Source organism: Parasteatoda tepidariorum, chromosome 9 (assembly GCF_982258835.1).
Source record: "Parasteatoda tepidariorum strain Cologne lab strain chromosome 9, Ptep-v5.0, whole genome shotgun sequence".
In the NCBI taxonomy this organism is placed as follows: Eukaryota; Metazoa; Arthropoda; class Arachnida; order Araneae; family Theridiidae; genus Parasteatoda; species Parasteatoda tepidariorum.
In genome coordinates, this window is record NC_141763.1 from 42,297,325 (window position 1) to 42,317,530 (window position 20,206).

The 20,206-nt window shown below is 28.2% G+C and overlaps 1 protein-coding gene across 1 annotated transcript in view; it reads left to right on the forward strand.

Moving 5' to 3' along the window:
- Positions 1-20,206, forward strand: part of LOC107457390 (uncharacterized) — a 149,541-nt gene that overhangs the window by 32,972 nt on the left and 96,363 nt on the right. The window contains exon 2 of the mRNA XM_043044922.3: positions 17,989-18,048. Coding sequence (XP_042900856.1) covers positions 17,998-18,048 — 51 coding nt within the window. The 5' untranslated portion in view covers positions 17,989-17,997. The remainder of the gene's footprint in view (positions 1-17,988; positions 18,049-20,206) is intronic.

A 20,206-nucleotide genomic window follows, 5' to 3' on the forward strand; every position in this document is an offset into this window, starting at 1 on the left:
TAATTAACCTTTTAAAAATAAAATAAGATTTTAAATGAAAGATTGAAAACTCTTAGATAAACTAAATCAGCTACTTTCGCATTATGCATAGAAATTTCTAAAATTAATTTTGAAAATAAATAAACTGAGAATTGCAAATTATTTAAAATAAACAAGGCATAATAAATTATAAAATGCTTAATTATACAGTGAAACCTCCTGTTATGGACACTCCTGCAAAACGGACGCCTCTCAATACGGACATATTTTTAATTCCCCGGGAATCTTCTAGGAATAAACCATTACGTACATTCTCCGCAAAGCGGACACTCCCGTAACCGGACGCGGACAGTCACTTCGATCCTGAAACGTTGTTTTTTATCTCTACAAACCGGTAACTACTTTTTCTAAATAAATTGCAAGCTAAAAAAATGCAACTTTTCACCATTTTTAAAGCATGTAAATAAAACTTTTTGCCTTATCCATAACTTAAAAATATTGTTAAGCTATTTCATCACCAAGAAATCAATCTTTCTCCTGTCACCTTGCCTTATCTTTGTAAAGAAAGCAGAGAAAATGGTACTGCACTCCTGAAATAATTCTGACATCGGCATCTTTTCATCTGGACCACACAGGTTATGAGACCCCTCAAGTTGAAATGACTTCTCTCAATGCTTCTTCCCCATTGAAAATTTCTTTAATTCTCTTATCAATTTGAAGACTGTATTTAACACAACTGGGGTGAAAAAAAGAGAACAGAAGTATAATCTTTGGGGTGTTTATATAAATGTAACATTTATTCAGACACTTGATAGCTGATCAATTGTGAATAATCATCTCCATAGGTCCTCATGACTTACAGGTATGCATTACTTTTTTTTTCTGTGAATCATGGGAGGTTTATTTTCCAAGAAGGTATTAACCATGTTCCCTATCAAATGATAAGTAGGTGTAAGGGGATGTGAACCTAATAATTGAAACTGACAGAGGACAGTACGCTCCTATTTGGTATCATATGTCTAACTTGAGCATCTGTGCTAATAGGAAAATTGTATTTATTTATCTGTAACTACATCCAGAATTATGTATTTATATCAAACTTCTTTATTCTTTTTTATCTTTCTTATTGTTTAAATAAATATTCTTTTAGATATTTACAGTATCCTTGTAGATATTATTTAACTATTTCTACATCTTTGAGAATATTCTAAAAACAATTTACGGTGTCCCGTAAACGGACAACTCTCATAAACGGGCAAATTTTTTGGTCCCATGAACGTCCGCTTAACGGAGGTTTCACTGTATATTATTTTTAACAGCAAATTATTTGTGTGCTGAGATTTTTTTTCTTTACATTTACTATTATTATCTGGCCGAAATAAGTTCATTTTTTTCACACACTTCTAAGAGGTTCGTCTATAAAAACTACTGCTTACTCCCGTAGCTTGACAAATTCAATAATTATTTAAAAAGGAAAAACCTGTAAAAAATAAGTCATGTAAAAACTAATTTATAATTTGAACTATTAATTGTTTTAAAATGACTTAGCATTGCTATTTAAGTTTTTTAAATCATCTTCTTTTTTTCAATCAAAATCAAATTAATAGAGCAAAAGATTTCGTAACAATTATCTAACCAGCATTATACTTTACTGTAATAAACATTGTATCTTAAGAACTTCCCAACTCTTAGTTTTGCTTATATAAATTTCTCTACTATTCAACAAATCTGCAGGTCTCAATTTTCAAATTCTGTTTTACATTAGAGATTTAGGCGTTAGAAGTTAACGGGGAAAAAGTTAAAATGTTTTTAGTTTGAAAGTTAGTCGCAGGCATAAACATCACATTTTATATGAAGCACCTTAACTATCTCATTGCCCTTGAATAATTTAATGCCTTTTTATGGTGTTATCTTAATTTTAACTTTCGTTTATTGTCAGATATTTGAAGGTCAGTAATTAGTGGGGAAATATTTTGAAATTTTTGAACCTGAAAATTAATCTTACTCAGAAACATTGCGTGTTGAGATACATTTTAACACGCCGTCTTGTCGAATAACTTCCACACGAAAGTGTCACGCTATCTAAGTTAACACTCAGCAAAAAGAGAAATCTAATTCCTTTCTTTCATACAAAGTTCTCACACAAATACTCTTGACACCTTTTAGACAGTTCAGGCACCGGTTAAGGCAATTCCAACCGGTTCAAAAAAGTAATGAATTACACGCGAAATTGCGTTATTGTTCGAAAAAGTTGTAACAAGCAGTTGTCTAAACGGAATAAGGCAGCACCCATCTATGATGGGGATCTAACGCCACCGGAAAACGAAGAACTATCGCATTGAGAATTAATCACTGGACTTGTCAACTTAACTGATACATATCTCTTTTAAGGATAGTTTATTTCAATTTGGAAGACACGAAACAGGCTCGATTGGCGAAATTTCGTCTCATGGAGAATCGCTTTTCCTCGCTACCTTCTAATCATGATGGATTGTAATTTGCGCCTGGGAAAAAGAAACACCTATTGTGCGGCTTTTCTCGCCAACTTCAAGGCGTGAACTGATGATTAAATTTGAGATTAATCAATAAGTACATTGTTAATTATGTTTTCAACGCTTATTAGGGTATGTTTGATCAAAGGGTAATATTTAGGTTGTAAGTTCAAGGTGCTTCTGTTTTATAATGAAGAGTATCAATTTATTTTCAATAATATGATTGCTAATAAAAATGCAGTACAAATATTGGTTCATAATGTTAGATAACTGTTCCATTGTCTTAAATAATTAGCGCTGAGTTTAAAAGAATAGAAAAATGATGTTGTATATACACATCCTTAATTATGTTAAATATGCTTATCTCGTACGAAATAATAAAATATACAAGACAAAAAGGGTTTTATTTACCCTTTTCTAGCATTAATGAAAAATTAATAGTTCAGCAACAAAAAACAAAAACTAATTTGCGGTTAGAAAAATGAATAATTGCATAGTAAATATGGATCCATAATTTTAATTATGTTTTCCCGTTACTTCAAAATAATTAGCACTGAATTTAAAACAATAGCAAAAGAATGCTGTGTATTTATCCTCAAAGAGTATTATCACGTATGAACTAATAAAAATAATTAGACAGTAAAAGCTTTATGTACATCTTTTATTCTATAATTAAGGCAATATTATTATTCAGAAAAACAAAGTCTAATTTATGATTGAAAGATAAAACTACTAGACCAACGAAATAAGAAAAAAAAGTCATTATTAATTTTACAACAATCATTTTATGTAATTCATATCTCTTGATAACATTAAAACGTGATAGCATAAAACCGTTTTTCGATTGTTGTTTGTGCATTCTTATTGACCAGACCACATGGTATGATACAGTTTTCTCACATTACGTTTCTGAATTCTTCGCTAGTGATTAAATTAATAAAAGTTATCAAATATTGTTAACCTGTAAAATATTTCTACCCTAATTTAACGGTGTCTACCTTAAATATTTATTCATCACCCTTTCTTCTATCCTCTGTTATTATTAAGTTTTTTTTTTTATTTTGATTATTATCATTCAAATCAAAGGCTTAAATCTAAGAGCGGTGTTTTTTTTTTAATAATGCTTACGACATCTTATTAGTGCTTAACATTTTATGATAAACATATTTAAATTGGTATCTAAACTTAAGAACCATTTATAATTAAGCAGTAAATAAGTGATATTTACTCTTATTATAAGCTTTTCTTAGAGCTGCGTCTCGTCAACAAATGCAATTAAATGAAAAATGCAAAAACATTTCTAGAAATCGACTTTTTGTGCATCACTGAATAGTACATTGCGCGTAAATGAACAAAAATTTGCTAGAAATTTAAAAAAACGAAATTGATATGAAGTTGCAGTGGGAAACGAGAAAAGTGATATGATTTAAATTTTATCCCGAATATTACAGAGAACTAAATCTGTGAGGCCAAGTTTAACCTATAGATAACAACTAATAAATTCCACACTTTCAGTTAGCATTCAGTAAGCATTTTTCTTTCTTTTAAATATCATGTTAAGTAGAATATTTTCAAAATTAATACCGCTGACTGGACCCGTTCCTAGGCTGGAGTGGAGCTGGACTAGTGGCCAAGTCCTGGGCTATATGATTAAGGGTTTTTCATAACCTAGGTACATGCTCAGGGCTCGGAGGAAAGAAAAAAAAAGATAACAACTAAGCACTTTGGAATCTTTCAAGTGAATAGTTTTAAATTTAGAAGTAACTATCCCTTTATCATCAAGAGACAAAATTTAACTGAAACAGTCAAGGGGTTAGTGAACAAAGCCAGAAGGGGCAGATCTTCCAAGTTTGTTTTAAAGTTCCATGCGTTGTCCATACCTATTGCCGAATATTACTATTATTACTGTTGTTATTTTGATATCGATTTGAGGTCAAGGAGTTTACATTTTTAAATCAACATTGATTTGTCTGTTGAGCGATTTTTATTTAAACACAAACACCTAATATATCAATTGTATTATAGATATCAACAAATATCGATATTTGATGCATTAATATAAAAGATTTCAAGTTATAAACTTCAAAATACATTTATTCATTTATACGAAATCCGAAAAACTGACGAAGAAAAAAATGCTGAGGAGAGTAACTAAAATATGTAGAATGAAATATCTATTGATGTCACAGGATGATTGTGAGAATGATATCATAGGGTAGAGAAAAAATATTGACGATATTTTTGCTTATTCATATTGATATCACTGGGTGGTTTTGTATACGATATTGCAAGGCCAGAAAAGAATTTTTAACGATACTCTTGCTCTTTGAAAAACACAATGATATCGACGGTATCACTAGGTGATTTTGTTAATAATATCGTAAGGTGGAAGAGGTTAATGATATACTGTATGTGTATTGATATACTGTACATGCACTGTATAGATGTAGATCCATGGTTTTGAATAAAAATGATCGTTGTTGACAACTCGGACACAAATTAGAAAAAACTTACGTTAATAAAAAAAAAAGTAAATTACAGTCAAATACGAATAAGATATTATTTTGTAAGCTTAAGACTCACATGCATACCTAATTTTATATTCTTGTTTACTAAAAAAGCAAAGAAACGAAACAACGTTTGGTTATTAAGAAAGCATTCATTTATAAATTTCTATTAATATTTTACGTTGTGAGTGCGGAAAAAATAAACAAAACATCTGAAATGATTTTCGATCTAATTATCAGATTTTCCACGAATTAGAACTCAATCTTAATGGTTTGCGAGGATGACCTCAATTATGCTAATTAGTTAGTGCAAATTATATATTAAGTTACAAAATCTAACAAAAAAATTTACTTCACACAAAGATGTAAAAAACACAGAGCTGTCTGTGACATAAAATTTTTTTAAGTTTTTTGTTTAAATTTGCTCTTATTCAAAAAATAACATTCTATAACTATTTTTTAAAATTTACTTAAGATTTACATTTTTAGGACAATTTCTTATCAAAAATAAAAATTTAATTAAGACTTTTTTTATTAAAAAAAGGCGTCGAACCCAGTCGGATTCTTTAAAAAAGCAATAAAAAACCAAATTGAAAGCGAAAAAATTCGAATTTGTAAGAAGAAAAAAAAAACTTCGACGAAACATTGCAACATCTACTTCTGACGATTTTGAAGCTGTTGTCGTAATTCTCTAGTGAGGAACAAGGAATCTAGCTCTAATATATAAACTTTTTTAAAATTCGTAAAAGAAGTCTAAGAAAAAAAATCTTTATTTATGATGTTTATCTTTGATATTTATCACAAATTTGAAGAAGCTCTATTTACAAATAGCTTAGAAGTCAAGTTTCCACATTATTAAATAGTTATTTTCAAAAACATGAAAAAAAGATAAAGAAAAAAAGTAAAAGCGTTCTCTAAACTAAAATAAAAACTTCAGCAGAGATGCTTTTTGGATAAAATTTGATAATGCATCAAAATTACTCAACCATTTCTGAAAAAGTTTTTAACATTCCCACCTTTCCCTGATTTTGAAATAAGCTGGAAAATAATTTTCTGATAATGGACTTTTGTCCCCCACTGTTATCGTTTAAAGAACTTAAATATAAGTCAAGTTGGGCCCCGCCCTGAGAGCAAATTCAATTTGCTGTGAAGCGAAAATAAAATGTCGAGTAAATATTGTCTGAACTTCCAGGGACTTATCCTAATCCGATAATAGTTCTGGTGACTTGACAGATAAACTGGAGAAAAAAAAATTGGTTCATTTTTCAACTACCCTAAACCAAACACGTTGCCTGTTAATCCATTGAAGGTAAAAGCAATTTACACGTTGATTGATAATCTCCATTGTTAAATAATGCTTTCTCTAGTAAAGCTAATTCTGAAAAACTTGGCTACATTTGGCATATTTTAGGTCATTTAACTCGAGCTGATTGCAAGGGAGGAGATTTTTACCCAGCATAAATGGCACTGTTAGGTTACTTTCATTCAAGTGAAAAAGAATTGAAGTCTGCCCAGATTTCATTAAATTAGTTCCATCATTTCACCATAGACTCTAATTTGTACCTAATTCAAACTGTAATATGATTAAAAATGAGCAAATAAATTTAAAATATTTATTGAAGGAAAACAGGTAATAGGGTACGTAAATGTTATTTTTAATTTACCTGCTGATTGATATTGTCTGTTGTTAAATAATGCTTTTTATGATGAAACTGATTCTCAAAATTTTACTATATTTGAGGTCATTTAACTCCATCGGATTTAAAATTACGAAATTTTAAAGTAGATGACACTACTAATATACTTTCATTGAATAGAAGGCTAAGAAGATTTTATTAAATTGACTTCATCATTTTTCCATATCTTCTAATCTAATTTGTAACTAACTCATATTTGGGATGTATTTGTGATTATAAAATAAAGTGCACATTCACGTCAAAAAAATTGAATGAAAACTATTAAAAAAGCAAATAAATGCCCTTTTAAGAAAATATTTGGAGTACAACATTCGTAATTTAAACGCTTCCAGACCATATTACTTATGGATAACCTTTTGATTATAATTTACGAAACATTTGATTAAAATTTAATTATTGAAAAATGAATTTACTATAAATTCTTAGTAACGTGGCATACCAGTATCACCTAAGTCTGTACGTTAAAAATTTGCATCTACATTTTGTTTGTTACAATTTGCATGCCAAAATTGAATAGGGTTCGTATTAAACCTATCAATTTTAAAACTTTCTGATTAGTAACTACAGTTTAAAAATATAGGATTGAATTTTTAAAAAATCACTGTAGTATGTTCGTGTAAAATTACTTCTTTTAACTTATGTTTATACAATTCGTATGAAATTAAAAGGTATGCCTTAAATCTGATTGTGATACAAGGGACCGTATACTAAAGAGCAACATACTTCAACCTTTACTCTTTTTTGGTGCAATATAAAGTATGTTTGGTAATAACAGCCATTAATACATAATTTTAGAGCCCTTGCAAGTAAAGGAATACTTATGATAAAAAATGAAAATGTTTTCAAAATTTGATGAATAGTTATCATGATCAACCACAATTAAGATGAAATTAAAAACTCTGTCGAATGAAACTTAAATCGATTTTTACTCATTTCGTTTTAATTTTTCCTTTTAAATTTCAAATCTCGACTTTTAATCATTATTTTTTGGACTTAATTTTTTTATTTAAATAATACACATATAAAGAGGGTAAATTATGGAGCACCATGTAATTAGCATTCAAAAATCGAAGACAAAAATCAATATTATCCCACGTAATTGACATACAAAAATCAGATGAAAAAATGTTTACGGTAATATGTAACTTTATCCCACTTTTTCTACAATACCAAAATAAAAAAATTTATTTTATTATTATTATTATTATTATAGAAGTATTCCTTATAAATTTTGATGTGAGTATAATCTTAACTTTTCTGCAAAATATGAACTGTTTATTTAAAAATATTAGTAAATATCTGAAACAATTCTGCGCCATTTTGAAATTAATCTTATTCATATCCATTGCCCCGTCTTATTGGGATATAAATTCTAATAATTTGAGCTTATTTAAAAACATATTTAGAGCTTTAGAAGACTATTTTCTCTTATAAATTTTTCAGTAATCAGATGTCAATAGAAAGTGAATGACCCAAAACAGTATTACCTATAGTGATTTAAATTTATAATATAATAAAGTGTTTAGTTCATTTCTTAAGCTTTCAAAGATAGTTTAAGTTAAATTTGAGTTAATAATAAATTTTATATCTTCAATGTGGGCGTTTGGAACTTCAAGCAACATCGAAAATCCATTTTCGATATTGCTTGAAGTTCCAAAATAAGAACTGTTCGTTCGAAAATCGAATTAGAAACATTCTTTGCAGTATAATAAGAACTGTTCGTTCGTTTATTCTTATCAATAAGAATATAGTATATTTTGAGCTTGTGTAGCAAGTTTTTCTACCATTGAGAAAAGAATTTAGCAATTAAATATGTTGAAAATAGTTGAAGTTTGAAAAGTTTCGCGTTAAAAAAAAAAAAAAGCTTTTATCCTTTTAAAAGCAAATAACTTTAAAGAACAAAGATATAAATAAATAAAATAAAATAGAAGTTTTTTATTTTGAAAGATTCTACATATTTTTTTTTTTTTTGATAATCTATATTTCTTTGGATAGAATAAAAGACCGGAAGCAATTATTTATATAAAACCAATTTCGTTTCATTTAAATGATTGTCTGAAAAGTTTGATAATTGTCTAAACAATACAAAACTTAAAATTTTAAAATATTAGAAAAAGTAAATAATTGCCTGAATAATATAAAAATTTAAATTATATAAATAATAAAAAAAATACATAATTGTCTAAATAATATAAAAAAATTTATTTAAGATTGAAGAAACTTTCAGTTGCAGCTCAGAAAGCTCACTTGAAAACATATTGCAGCTCAGCAAGTTGGTCAGCTTTATAAAACGCTAAAGCGTCATCAGCAAACTGTTTGCTGAGCTTATTATTCCATCAAACAAGATTACCTTATTTAAAAATTTCACGGAATCAATTATCGTTTTATACTTTCATCCGACTTAAGCCTACTTGAAGCTTTACAAATGAATTATTTCAAAATGTAATTTACTAATGTAACTTGCTCAAAAAATAAACGGAACATCTTTAATAACTTCTGATCTAATGATGGGATTGTCATCGCTCTCCTGGATAAACATATTTCCCAGATTGCGACTACCCCCTGAGTTTTGGGGTATACATTTTCGTTGTAATTAAAAGAATCCTACAGATGTGAGCTTGAATGCACAATTACTTGCTCACTTAAAAAATCGTATTTTGTGTACAAAAAAAATGGGTTGAGCCCAGTTTTTGAAATTACAAATGAAAACAAAAATTGCTTAAAAAACTAAATGTATTCATTTATTCAAAAGCAAAATAAATTTGTTCATATGTGGTGTCATAATTTTTTGTGTTAATTAAAAGAAACCTACAGATGTGTATTAGAATGCAAAACTACTCGTTCACAAAAAAAAAAAAGTCGTGCTTTGATTACAAAAAAATGGGTCGATCCCAGTTTTTGACACACTTTGGATACTCATCATTTCAGACACTTGCATTTAAAATAAAATAACAGAAAACATAAAATACCTTTCGGACAGAGTAATCGTATAGTTACAAACTAAATAAAAATCCCTAGTTTATAGAAACTTCTTTAAAGTTTAGAAATCGGGTCTCGATATTAAATACCTACATTTTTTTCGGAATGTCTGTAGGATAAAAAGAGGTTTGAGAATATAACCTGTCACGTGCGTATGGGTCGAGCGCACTCTTCAGTACTTTTAATACTCGTCCTTTCGGCCATTTGCATTTAAAATAAAAGACATAATTTACCTTTTTGAAAGAATAATTGTGTATTTGCAAATAAAAAGAACTACTTTAAAATTTTGAAATCTGAGCCCTATAATAACTACTTGCATCTTTCGGAGAGGCCTGTAGGATTAAAAAAGGTGTGAGACTTTCAAACGAATGACGAGTCGCGTGTCTATGGGTTGAGCCAACTCTTTCAGTACTTTTGATACTCATCTTTTCGGCCATTTGTATTTCAAATAAAAGAAGACGTAATTTACCTTTTTGAAAGAGTAATTGTGTAATTGCAAATTTAAAAAAATCCCTAGTTTGTAAAAACTGCTTTAAAATTTTGAAATCTGAGTCCTATATTACCTACTTCTCGGCCATTTGTATTTCAAATGAAAGAAGACGTAATTTACCTTTTTTAAAGAGTAATTATGTAATTGCAAATTAAAAAAATCCCTAGTTTGTAAAAACTACTTTAAAATTTTGAAATCTGAGCCCTATATTAACTACTTGCATCATTCGGAAAGACCTGTAGGATTAAAAAGGGTGTGAAACTTTCAAACGAGTGACGAGTCACGTGTCTATGGGTTGAACCAACTCTTAGACAAATTTGATACTCATCTTTTCTGCCATTTGTATTTCAAATGAAAGAAGGCGTAATTTAACTTTTTTGAAAGAGTAATTTTGTAATTGCAAATAAAAAAAATCCCTAGTTTGTAAAAACTACTTTAAAATTTAGAAATTTGGGCTCAAGATTACATACTTGCGGGTGGTCTGTGCTGCTGACAAAAAGGGGTGTGAGAATTTCAAACAAGTGGCGTGTCTATGGGTTGAACCTTCTCATTGACATATTTGACACTCATCCATTTGTTTCGTGACTGTAGTGATGCATAAACCCATTTCCCTATTCTTCCCAATTACGGGATTAAAGAAAAAAGAAAGAAACGAGGTTCGAGATTAGTTCCGCTACTTGGATCCCTCTGAAAACAACATCTTTTCACCCTCTCAATCTCAATTGCTACCGATTCGAGAAAAAAAAGAGAAAGTGTTAAAAAATGGAACGTCGATGACCACTCAGTTTTGACTATCAATAATCGGTAAACAATAAAACCCTAGATTAGAAGATTACAAGCGCAGAGAGTTGTGTTCGTTTAAGTATGTTCATTCTGTCATGCCTCCTACAACTTCTGATCTTTATGGCTTTTTGCTCACAGAAATAATCGAGTGATGTGTCAATGACCATATAAACTATCCACTGGGATTAGAGACTTCCCCTTTCAATTGAATGTTAATATATCTGTTTCTTTATCATAAGACATTACTTACTATTCAGATTAATTACGAGGATCTTTTTTAAATCCATGGAAGCTATAAGCGGCGAACACCTTTAAAGATAAAATCTTTGAAGTATAAAGCTATTTTTCTTGTCCCTAAAAGTACTTTAAGGTTGTTGTACTCTGATAGTGTGTATACAACAAACGCAGATAATTTTTTTATGAAAAAAATATTTAATTGATATATATACATTTAATTAATTTATATATTTAATTAATTTATATATTAAATAAATATATATTAAATAAACGCATCATATCAAATTATATTTCTATGAAAAAAACGCGATATTTCACTGATAGACTATTAGTTATTACTATATATGTTAAAAAAATAGTAAAATAAAATTCTTTTACTCAAAATAATTTTTTTTGAAGTAGAAAGAATGGATAATACAATCCAAAAATGCGTTATTCATAAAATTAAGTTGAAAACGTTAATTTGTCACTTTATTAAAGTATCATTTTTTAATAAAATCCTTTCATTTTTTCTTATATTTAAAAAATACCAGCACTTAGGGTGTCGGTACTCCTTACCGGAACATATTACGGGACAAAAAACATGATATACCGCAATTTGTACAGTACTAATTACCGAAAAATCTCTGAATCACTCTAACTAAGTAAATATTACTGTAAAAGTCACGGTATAATATTTTACGGCAAAACTTTACGATAAAATGGATTTTAGGGATAATGCACCTAAAGTGCCGGTACTTAGTTATTATTAATTATATTAATTATAATTAAGTACCGGCACTTTGGATGCATCATTCATTCATTATAACTAAATAAATTATACGGTATAATATTTTACGATAAAATGGATTTTAGGGATGATGCACCTAAAGTGCCGGCACTTATTTATACCGTAATTAGATACAGAATATTTTATAGTGTTTGGTCCAAATTAGACATCATTATCAGACAAATTAATTCTTCTTGAGCTTGATAACATGGTTCATCTTGCGCCGAATATTCGGGCGCAGATCGTCGGGCTACCGAAGCGGGGGTGCCATCCCCTCTGCAGAGGATCAAAATTGTGATGGCATGTCTTCGGATCATCCTCCGGGATGTTTCCCAGACCGTCGCCAATAGCCCATTGTGCAGCTAGCTCTAGTGCGACGTAAATTAACAACAACTTGGGCCGAATAATGATTTAATTTAACATCGCAATAAGATTGAAGCAAATCTGCAGGTTTCGAAAATACCTGCATTAATTGGATAGAGTGTAAATTTACTTAACGTCCAACTTGTTAAACGGATAAACATAACTAATGTAAAACACAAAGAGTATAAAATTATTCAATTGAGAGAGGATACTCAAACCATATTATTTTCAAACAGGGAATAATGTGTATGAATTTCTCGCAGTTCAACACACTGCAAATGAAGGGATAGTTTCGTAATATTTTCCTAGCTGTAACATTATACGCTACACATGAATAGAGATTTAAATTCATTCAATTTTTATGAGGGGAAAAATCTTTCAGGAAATCTATGCATCAAAAAATGGGCAGTCATTCGAAATTCAAATCCGGGATACGTCAGCTGGCTCTTAATGAAGTAGAAAGCGAGAGTTCAAGAAACTTAGTTTAGTGAAAATCCTTCTTCTGGCCCAAAAGACAAGCGATGGCCGAGGGGTCATGAGCCCAATGGATGGATGTAGTTAAGTATCGCGATTAGAAATGCCGACATACTTCGCTTCCTGTCGATGCATTCATCAACATAAAAGCTCAATCCTACAGAAGATTATGAACATTTTTATTGTTGTTATTACATCACTGGCGGTTCCTTGTTCGCTCCCAGAGGTCACTCGAACAACTAAACTCGGTCTGCACAATGAACCGAAACCATCAGTAAAGAAAATTAGCTCAGCAGAGTGTTAGAATGAAGAAGGGGGTGTGTTGAGAAAGCATCGTAGTAATTTTTTCGTTAACTGCACCCCCCCTTCTCTGCATTTTACCCGAGGGTGAAACACTTGTAAATCAATCTTTCTCATCATATCTATATGATTTATTCCAGCAGTTTGTGAAATCCAGGAAATGAAATTCCATAGGAGAAAAGTAAACAAAGAATTACTTTAACACATTTTATGGCGTCTGATTACAAGAAAACAATATGTTCACGCGTTTTTTTTTTAAATATCTTATTTTCATGACAATTTAAAATAAAAATTTTAAACTAACAAATGACTTATTTACAGCTAGAACGCGAATAAAAATCTTTAAATTTGAGCGAAATAATATAGTTGAACAAAGTTGTGAAGTTTTTGTTTCTCCAGAATTTCCAGCAAGGTGTTTGAACCCTCCATAAAACAAACAAAAATATTTTCAATATTCCCAACAGGAATATTTAAAAAAGTTCATCCCTAAATATTGACTTGATGGAAAACAATTTCGTAAAAAAATTAAATATTTTCTTTAATTAACTTGTTAATTGCAAACAATAAAACAAAATATCATTTTTATAACAAGCACACTCACTTTTAAAACTGCTTATCGGAGAACATGAATTGTAATTAGCAAATAATTATAATGAACATATCATTTTATAATTTACATATTTTTTATTTAACTGAACTTTGGTATTAAATAACACTATTTATAGTAAAAGTTACATAATTTCTAAATAAATTGAAAATTTTATAATTAATGTATATTTTTTTATAATTAACATAACAATGGCAAAAAAATAATATTTCTTATTTTTTCTTGTTCTATATAATAGAATTTTTAAATAAAATATACCTTAATTAAACGATAAACATAGCATGAATAAATTCGAATTTAATGTCAGTCGTGGAATAAAATTTATTTTAATGTTAAAAAATCTTTTTTTTTTCTTTAAATAGACCATATTATAAAATTGCAGATTCCTCCTTGTTTGGTCAAATTATAGCAAATTTAGAATTAGGCATTTAAACTATGTAGTTTGTTTTGTAACATTTTAAATAAGAAAAATTACTTATTATTACATTAGATAATGTATCAAAAATATTTATTCAAAATTACTATGTACATTAAATATTTGTATAGTTGAGCTTTATAGTTCCACCCAAAAATATTGTACTATAATTAATTCTAGAATTAGGAGGGGGCAAAAAGGCGAAAGAAAGAATAGGAGCCCAAACTTTGAACCTTTTTCTGACTTAAGTACAAAGGTCAAGTTGAAATATAATTTATTCAGAGAAGGCACGTCTTGGTCTCGGATTTCACTACCTAGTAAACAATTAACGCTAATTTCCCTACCTATTTTCAGCGCATTCTTTAACCAATGCGCCAAATTCTTCTAGTTATATCAAAAGTTATTCCGGACAAGGCTTAGAATTAATTCGAATTATATCTAACAGAAAAAATGAAGGGTTTTCTTGAATTTTATAGAATTAAAATAGTATCTAATCTTTAATTTTTTAAGAGGGCAGAACTTGCTTGGCAGGAAAAATCATTAAAAAAAACTTCACCAAAATACTACTTCGACGTTTAAAATAATTCACGAAAATTTCATAGCAATTGAATAGCGAGTGTTCATTTTCTAGCTCTCCATCTTATTATATTCTATTTTTAACTAAAGGATCAGACATTGATTAGACGGTGGGTGGTAGAATTGACATGAAAAGAAGACTAAGAATACTAATTGCACGTTTCTATTTATGCATGAATGTCGAAATGAATTATTCCTCTTACTATTCATAAACAACAGTTGAACCACACACACGCAAGCCACATTCTCAAGTCACGTTTAATTCTTTTCTGAATTTTGATAAGAGATATGGAGGAGAAAGTAATAAAATTAAATTATTGAATTATATTTTGTCAACTGAAAACGTGTTATAATTTATTTTTTATACCAATATAGTTTACAACTATGATGTTTGTTAAAAACTAGTTAGCACTTAATGATGGGTTTGTTTAAACTTATTTTAAAAGTTCACGTCCACAGTTACATTAACATTTTTAATCTTTGAGAAAGTTAGGTTAAAGCGTTTCGCATTTTTTGACTCCTACAAATCCTTTATGACATTTTTTTTTAAAAATTTCTTGGGCACACTGTAGTTCATGCAATAATATTTTTATCAAAGGTAGTCATAATGGGAAAAAATATTCACAATACTTTTACACTATTAAAATGTCAAATAAAATTTCTAGAAATTTTTAAAAGTTAAGTCAAAAAATCTGTTTCTGGATCGTTTTAAGATAATTTTCGCTTTAGCATTCAGATTAGTTTTAAGATAAATCTTGTGCTTTCTTTTTTACTTTTTTTTAACTTATCTTTTTTAAGTTTACTTATTATTATAAATATATCATGCAATAAAATATTAACAACTTAGTGTAACAGAAAACTAACATGAAAAAAAAATAGTGCCTTAATTAAAATGAAATTTATTATAATGTAAATTTTACTTTTTGAGCATTTCGCCATATTTCGAGAAATATTTAAGTTAATTGAAACATTTTTGCACACAATTATAATATTCGTTTAGCCAAAGATGCAAAAAATAGCTTTAAGTAAATATTTTTTTATTTTTTATTAATATTCAAAAAAATTTTGAATAGTATGCAATTTTTTATTAAATCGTAATAATTTAATAAACGCGTAATAATTTAATTAAAGCATAAATTGAAGCTATTCATGCATTATTTACCTCCAAACTTTAGTGTAAAATGAATTGAATTTTTTTCTTTATTATTACAACAATTTTAATGATTTCAAAACAGTGTAATTTTTAAAAACTTGTCACTGTTATCGTAAATCAAGTTAGGAAAGGTCAAAATAAAAAATGATAGATTGAGATTCATAATATAACAAATATCTTAATCAAGACAGTAAATTATCATACGAATTCTGAGAATATGCTGTTTACTGAATTTATGTAATTATTTGAAGCATTGCGAATCTTTACTTATTGCAGCAGCACACTTAAATATTGTCTAGCAGGAACTGTTTTACACGGTATTTTCAAATTTTACGCAGTCAATAAACCGTAAACTACAAGAGAAAATATATTTCCAAAAAATTTAAGTGTTTAGTTAGTAGTAATAATTTGTTTTATTGAACTTGTTGCGCTAGATAAAATCCATAGACTACTTTACCGTTCAACAACCTAAACTTATTTATTTTTATCGTTCATGCAACATGTATGTTATCAGGTACGATCTCGTGCAAGGTTTTAAAGAAATCATTGAAAAAAGAAATTTAATTCGAATGAAATACTACGTTGTCTTTGTTATTTTAAGGTTTTTTTCATTTATAAAATATCGATTGGCTTTGCATTTGCGATGAATTTATTTTTGGGGTGTATAAATTTCAAAAAATAAATAACTAAAGCGTTAAACCATTTAGTGCACCGAGAAAGAAATTCTGAAAAAATTTCCGTACTATATGGTAATAATATTTTTGGTAAAAAATTTTAATTCTGGTTATTAAAACCAAAATATTTAAACCGTATATTTTGGTAATTTACCATTTGGTAATTTCATTAATTTGGTAATTTTTTCGTTTGATTGGTAGCTGTTTATCGGGAATTCTGATTTTTTTCAATTTATAATTCTTATTATCTCTTATTTAATTAAAAAATACAAAAAGGAAAAGTAAATATAACTGAATCATATATGCCATGCTTTAAGTAATCATGATAAAATTCCCTGTTTTTTAAACATTTACCAAATTTTATCTCTTTTTATAAAACCATAATTTATTGTTAATTTTATACCAAAATCATCACCAAAACGCTTCAGTTAAAATTACCGAGCTTTTTAGTGTTCCCATAAAGCTAACTAGGTATCACGATGAAATTACCGAATTTTATCACTTATTATGGAACTATATTTGATTGTTAGTTTTACCAAAATCATTACCTAAGCACTTTCGTAAAAACTGCCAAGCTTTTCGATGTTTCCAAAGAGCCATAAACATGGTAAATTTTACCATATTCTGGTAGCTTATACCATACTTTTTTTCTCAGTGCGCAGTGCTTAATATCACGATAGATCACCCATACTGAAAATATCAATATTACTGGATATATAATTAAAAATATCGATATTTTACGAAATACTGTCAGAAAGTATCAATATCTTACAACACATTGAAATATTTTTTTTAATATCTAATTTACATTATTTTTATACTGCTAAACTTTTAGTTACCTGAAACAATTTACCAAAACTAATGATAGCTTCGTATTTGCTTATTATGGTTCTAGTTAATAATTCGTGATTATCGATGACCACTGTTTATCGATGTTTCACGATATATGAATAGCTTCAGTAATTTAAAAAAGGATTAAACTGCGTGAAACATTTACTTCACTTTGAATAAATTGATTAAATAATTACTTTTTGGAATTAATCATTCTTTCTAAACTTAAAAAGAAAATTATCTAAATTGCATTGAAATTCAGTTCTCATGATAGTATTAGTGCATTGTTTCAACATTTCTTATCAATGCCGTATCATGCAGGAATAGTTCCACACTTTTAACTTTATGATTTACTGATGAAGTTCAACCTAATAATTGAATTCTTTAATAAATTACTTTTTCTATCAAAATAATCGCAGCTACATAGATAGTAAATGGCCTTATTTTTGTCCTTACTTATTATGTTTATTACCTCATTCCAAAATAGCACCCCAAGGCAAGATCTTGTAATTTCATTCACTTAAAATATGAGGAAAATAAAAAAAATATATATAATAGCTTGGTAAAAAATGCATGTATCGATTGTTTCTTTTAATAATACAATTTATTTATAAATTTAGATTTATAGCAATGTTTTTAAATAATTACTTTTATCTTTACAGATTTAAGAAATGAATCTCGATTGTTATTGGACGATAGTCACATTCAGTATTTCGTATATGGTAAGTCAATCTCTTAAATCTTTCCTAAAATCTATTTATTTTTGTACTTTTCGATTTTTTTAAGCTAATTCAAAATACATTAATATCTGCTTAATGTTTAAATAAACATGTTTGAAGTTTAATTATTTATAGTTTATTTATCAAGGAGTTTGTAATAATTTATTTATCAAGGAATCTAAAAGTAGTCTAATATGAGAAAAATTACAGCTTTAAAGCATAATTAATATAAATTTAATTAAAAATTAGTTATAATTCAATTGGATACATTTTTTGTAATTGATTTAATGAATGAGAACATCATTTAAAGTGAAGCCGTCTGTTAGAAAACTAAATTTGTCAAAAAAATATTGTTTATTCAATTTTAACTAGTGTTAATGAAGCTCATACATCATATTTTGATGTTTGTTCAATGTTTAATTAAACGAGTTCAATTTTAAAAAATTTTAAAGGTTTTCAGAACAAATTTAAAGAGATCTAAGATTAGAAAAAATCTCACTTTTAGACATTGTTATATTAAATTCTTTAAAATACATTTTTATTGAGTTTTTCTAATTTATTCTTCGATAGATATGTATAACTTTACGACAAACATTTTCCCAATATTCTACTGTATTTTAATTACATTTACTGTATTTTAACTAAATAATTACAGATATACATAAAATGAATAATACAGTATGAAGTAACACATGCAAATAAAAAGAATAATTTTCATTTACAACTTCAAGAGTACTGCATAGAACTACAATCACTTACAGATAATTTGCAAAAAACTTTCACAATCTGTATCATAAAAAGGTATTGTTGAAACACAAATGCACCTAAAGGCAAAAAATTAAAAAAAATTTTTTTTTTGCAAATTACTTAGCATTAAACGCCGACCAGGTGGCCGAGTGGTTAGCGTGACTGACTGCGCAGCCGATGGTTGCGGGTTCGAATTCCGCTCAGGACATGGATGTTTCTTTCTCTCTCTCTGTGTTCTATGTCCTTTCTTCTGTGTGAATGTAACCCGCCCTATAAACGGGTTTGTGGTTGTATGACGCGGGCGACGCAGCTCCACCTCCGTGGTTTAGCCATAGGTGCCTATGGGGTAACGATAAGAGAGTAGCAATTCTGGCATTTCTGAGGCCAATGGGAAATAGACCCAAGTGCCCGCCATTAATCAAAAAAAAAACTTAGTATTAAACTGAATAGTAATGTATTGTACTAAACTCAAAAGTATTTTTTGAATAAAATATGAAACATTTAACTATTTTCTCTTGTATAGAGGCTTATGGGAAGAAACAGAATTAAATGTGAATTATTATTCAAAATTTAATTATTATTCAAAAAAAAATACTTTCGAGTGAGATAAGGGCATAGTTATTCTTCATACTACTCAATAAATGACGGGTTTCATAACGGAATTTTAATGGCAATGATTCCAATAGGAAACGAACATGCGTTTAATTTAATTCAAAAAATTCTTTCAAGTGAAGAAAATAAACGGTTTTATAACACCGTTTTTTAAAAAATTTTAAGTAAGAAGAGAGCATAGCTGTCGTATTTTGTTCAGAAAATGTTTTTAAGGGAGGAATAAACATAATTTTTTTTAAGAAACTATTCTATAAATGACGGGTTTCATAACAGTTTTTTTATTTAAAACATATTAATTTGGACAAGAGTATAGTTTGTATTTGGTTTATTACGACAGATATTAATAATAAAAGACGGGTTTTCATAACAGTTTTTTCATTTAAAATATTTCAAGTAGGAAAAGAATATAGTTTGGATTTAATTTATAACGACGGGTATTAATAATAAAAGACGGGTTTCATAACAGTTTTTTTATTTAAAATATTTCAAATAGGAAAAGAATATAGTTTGGATTTAATTTATAACGACGGGTATTAATAATAAAAGACGGGTTTCATAACAGTTATTTCATTTAAAATATTTCAAGTAGGAAAAGAATATAGTTTGGATTTAATTTATAACGACGCGTTTCATTACAGTTTATTTTATTAATAATATTTTAAGTAGAAAAAGAATATAGTTTGTATTTAATTTATTACGACGGGTATTAATAATAAACGACGGGTTTCATAACAGTTTTTTTTATATAAAATATTTTAAGTAGGAAAAGAATATAGTTAGTTGTATTTAATTTTATTCAAAA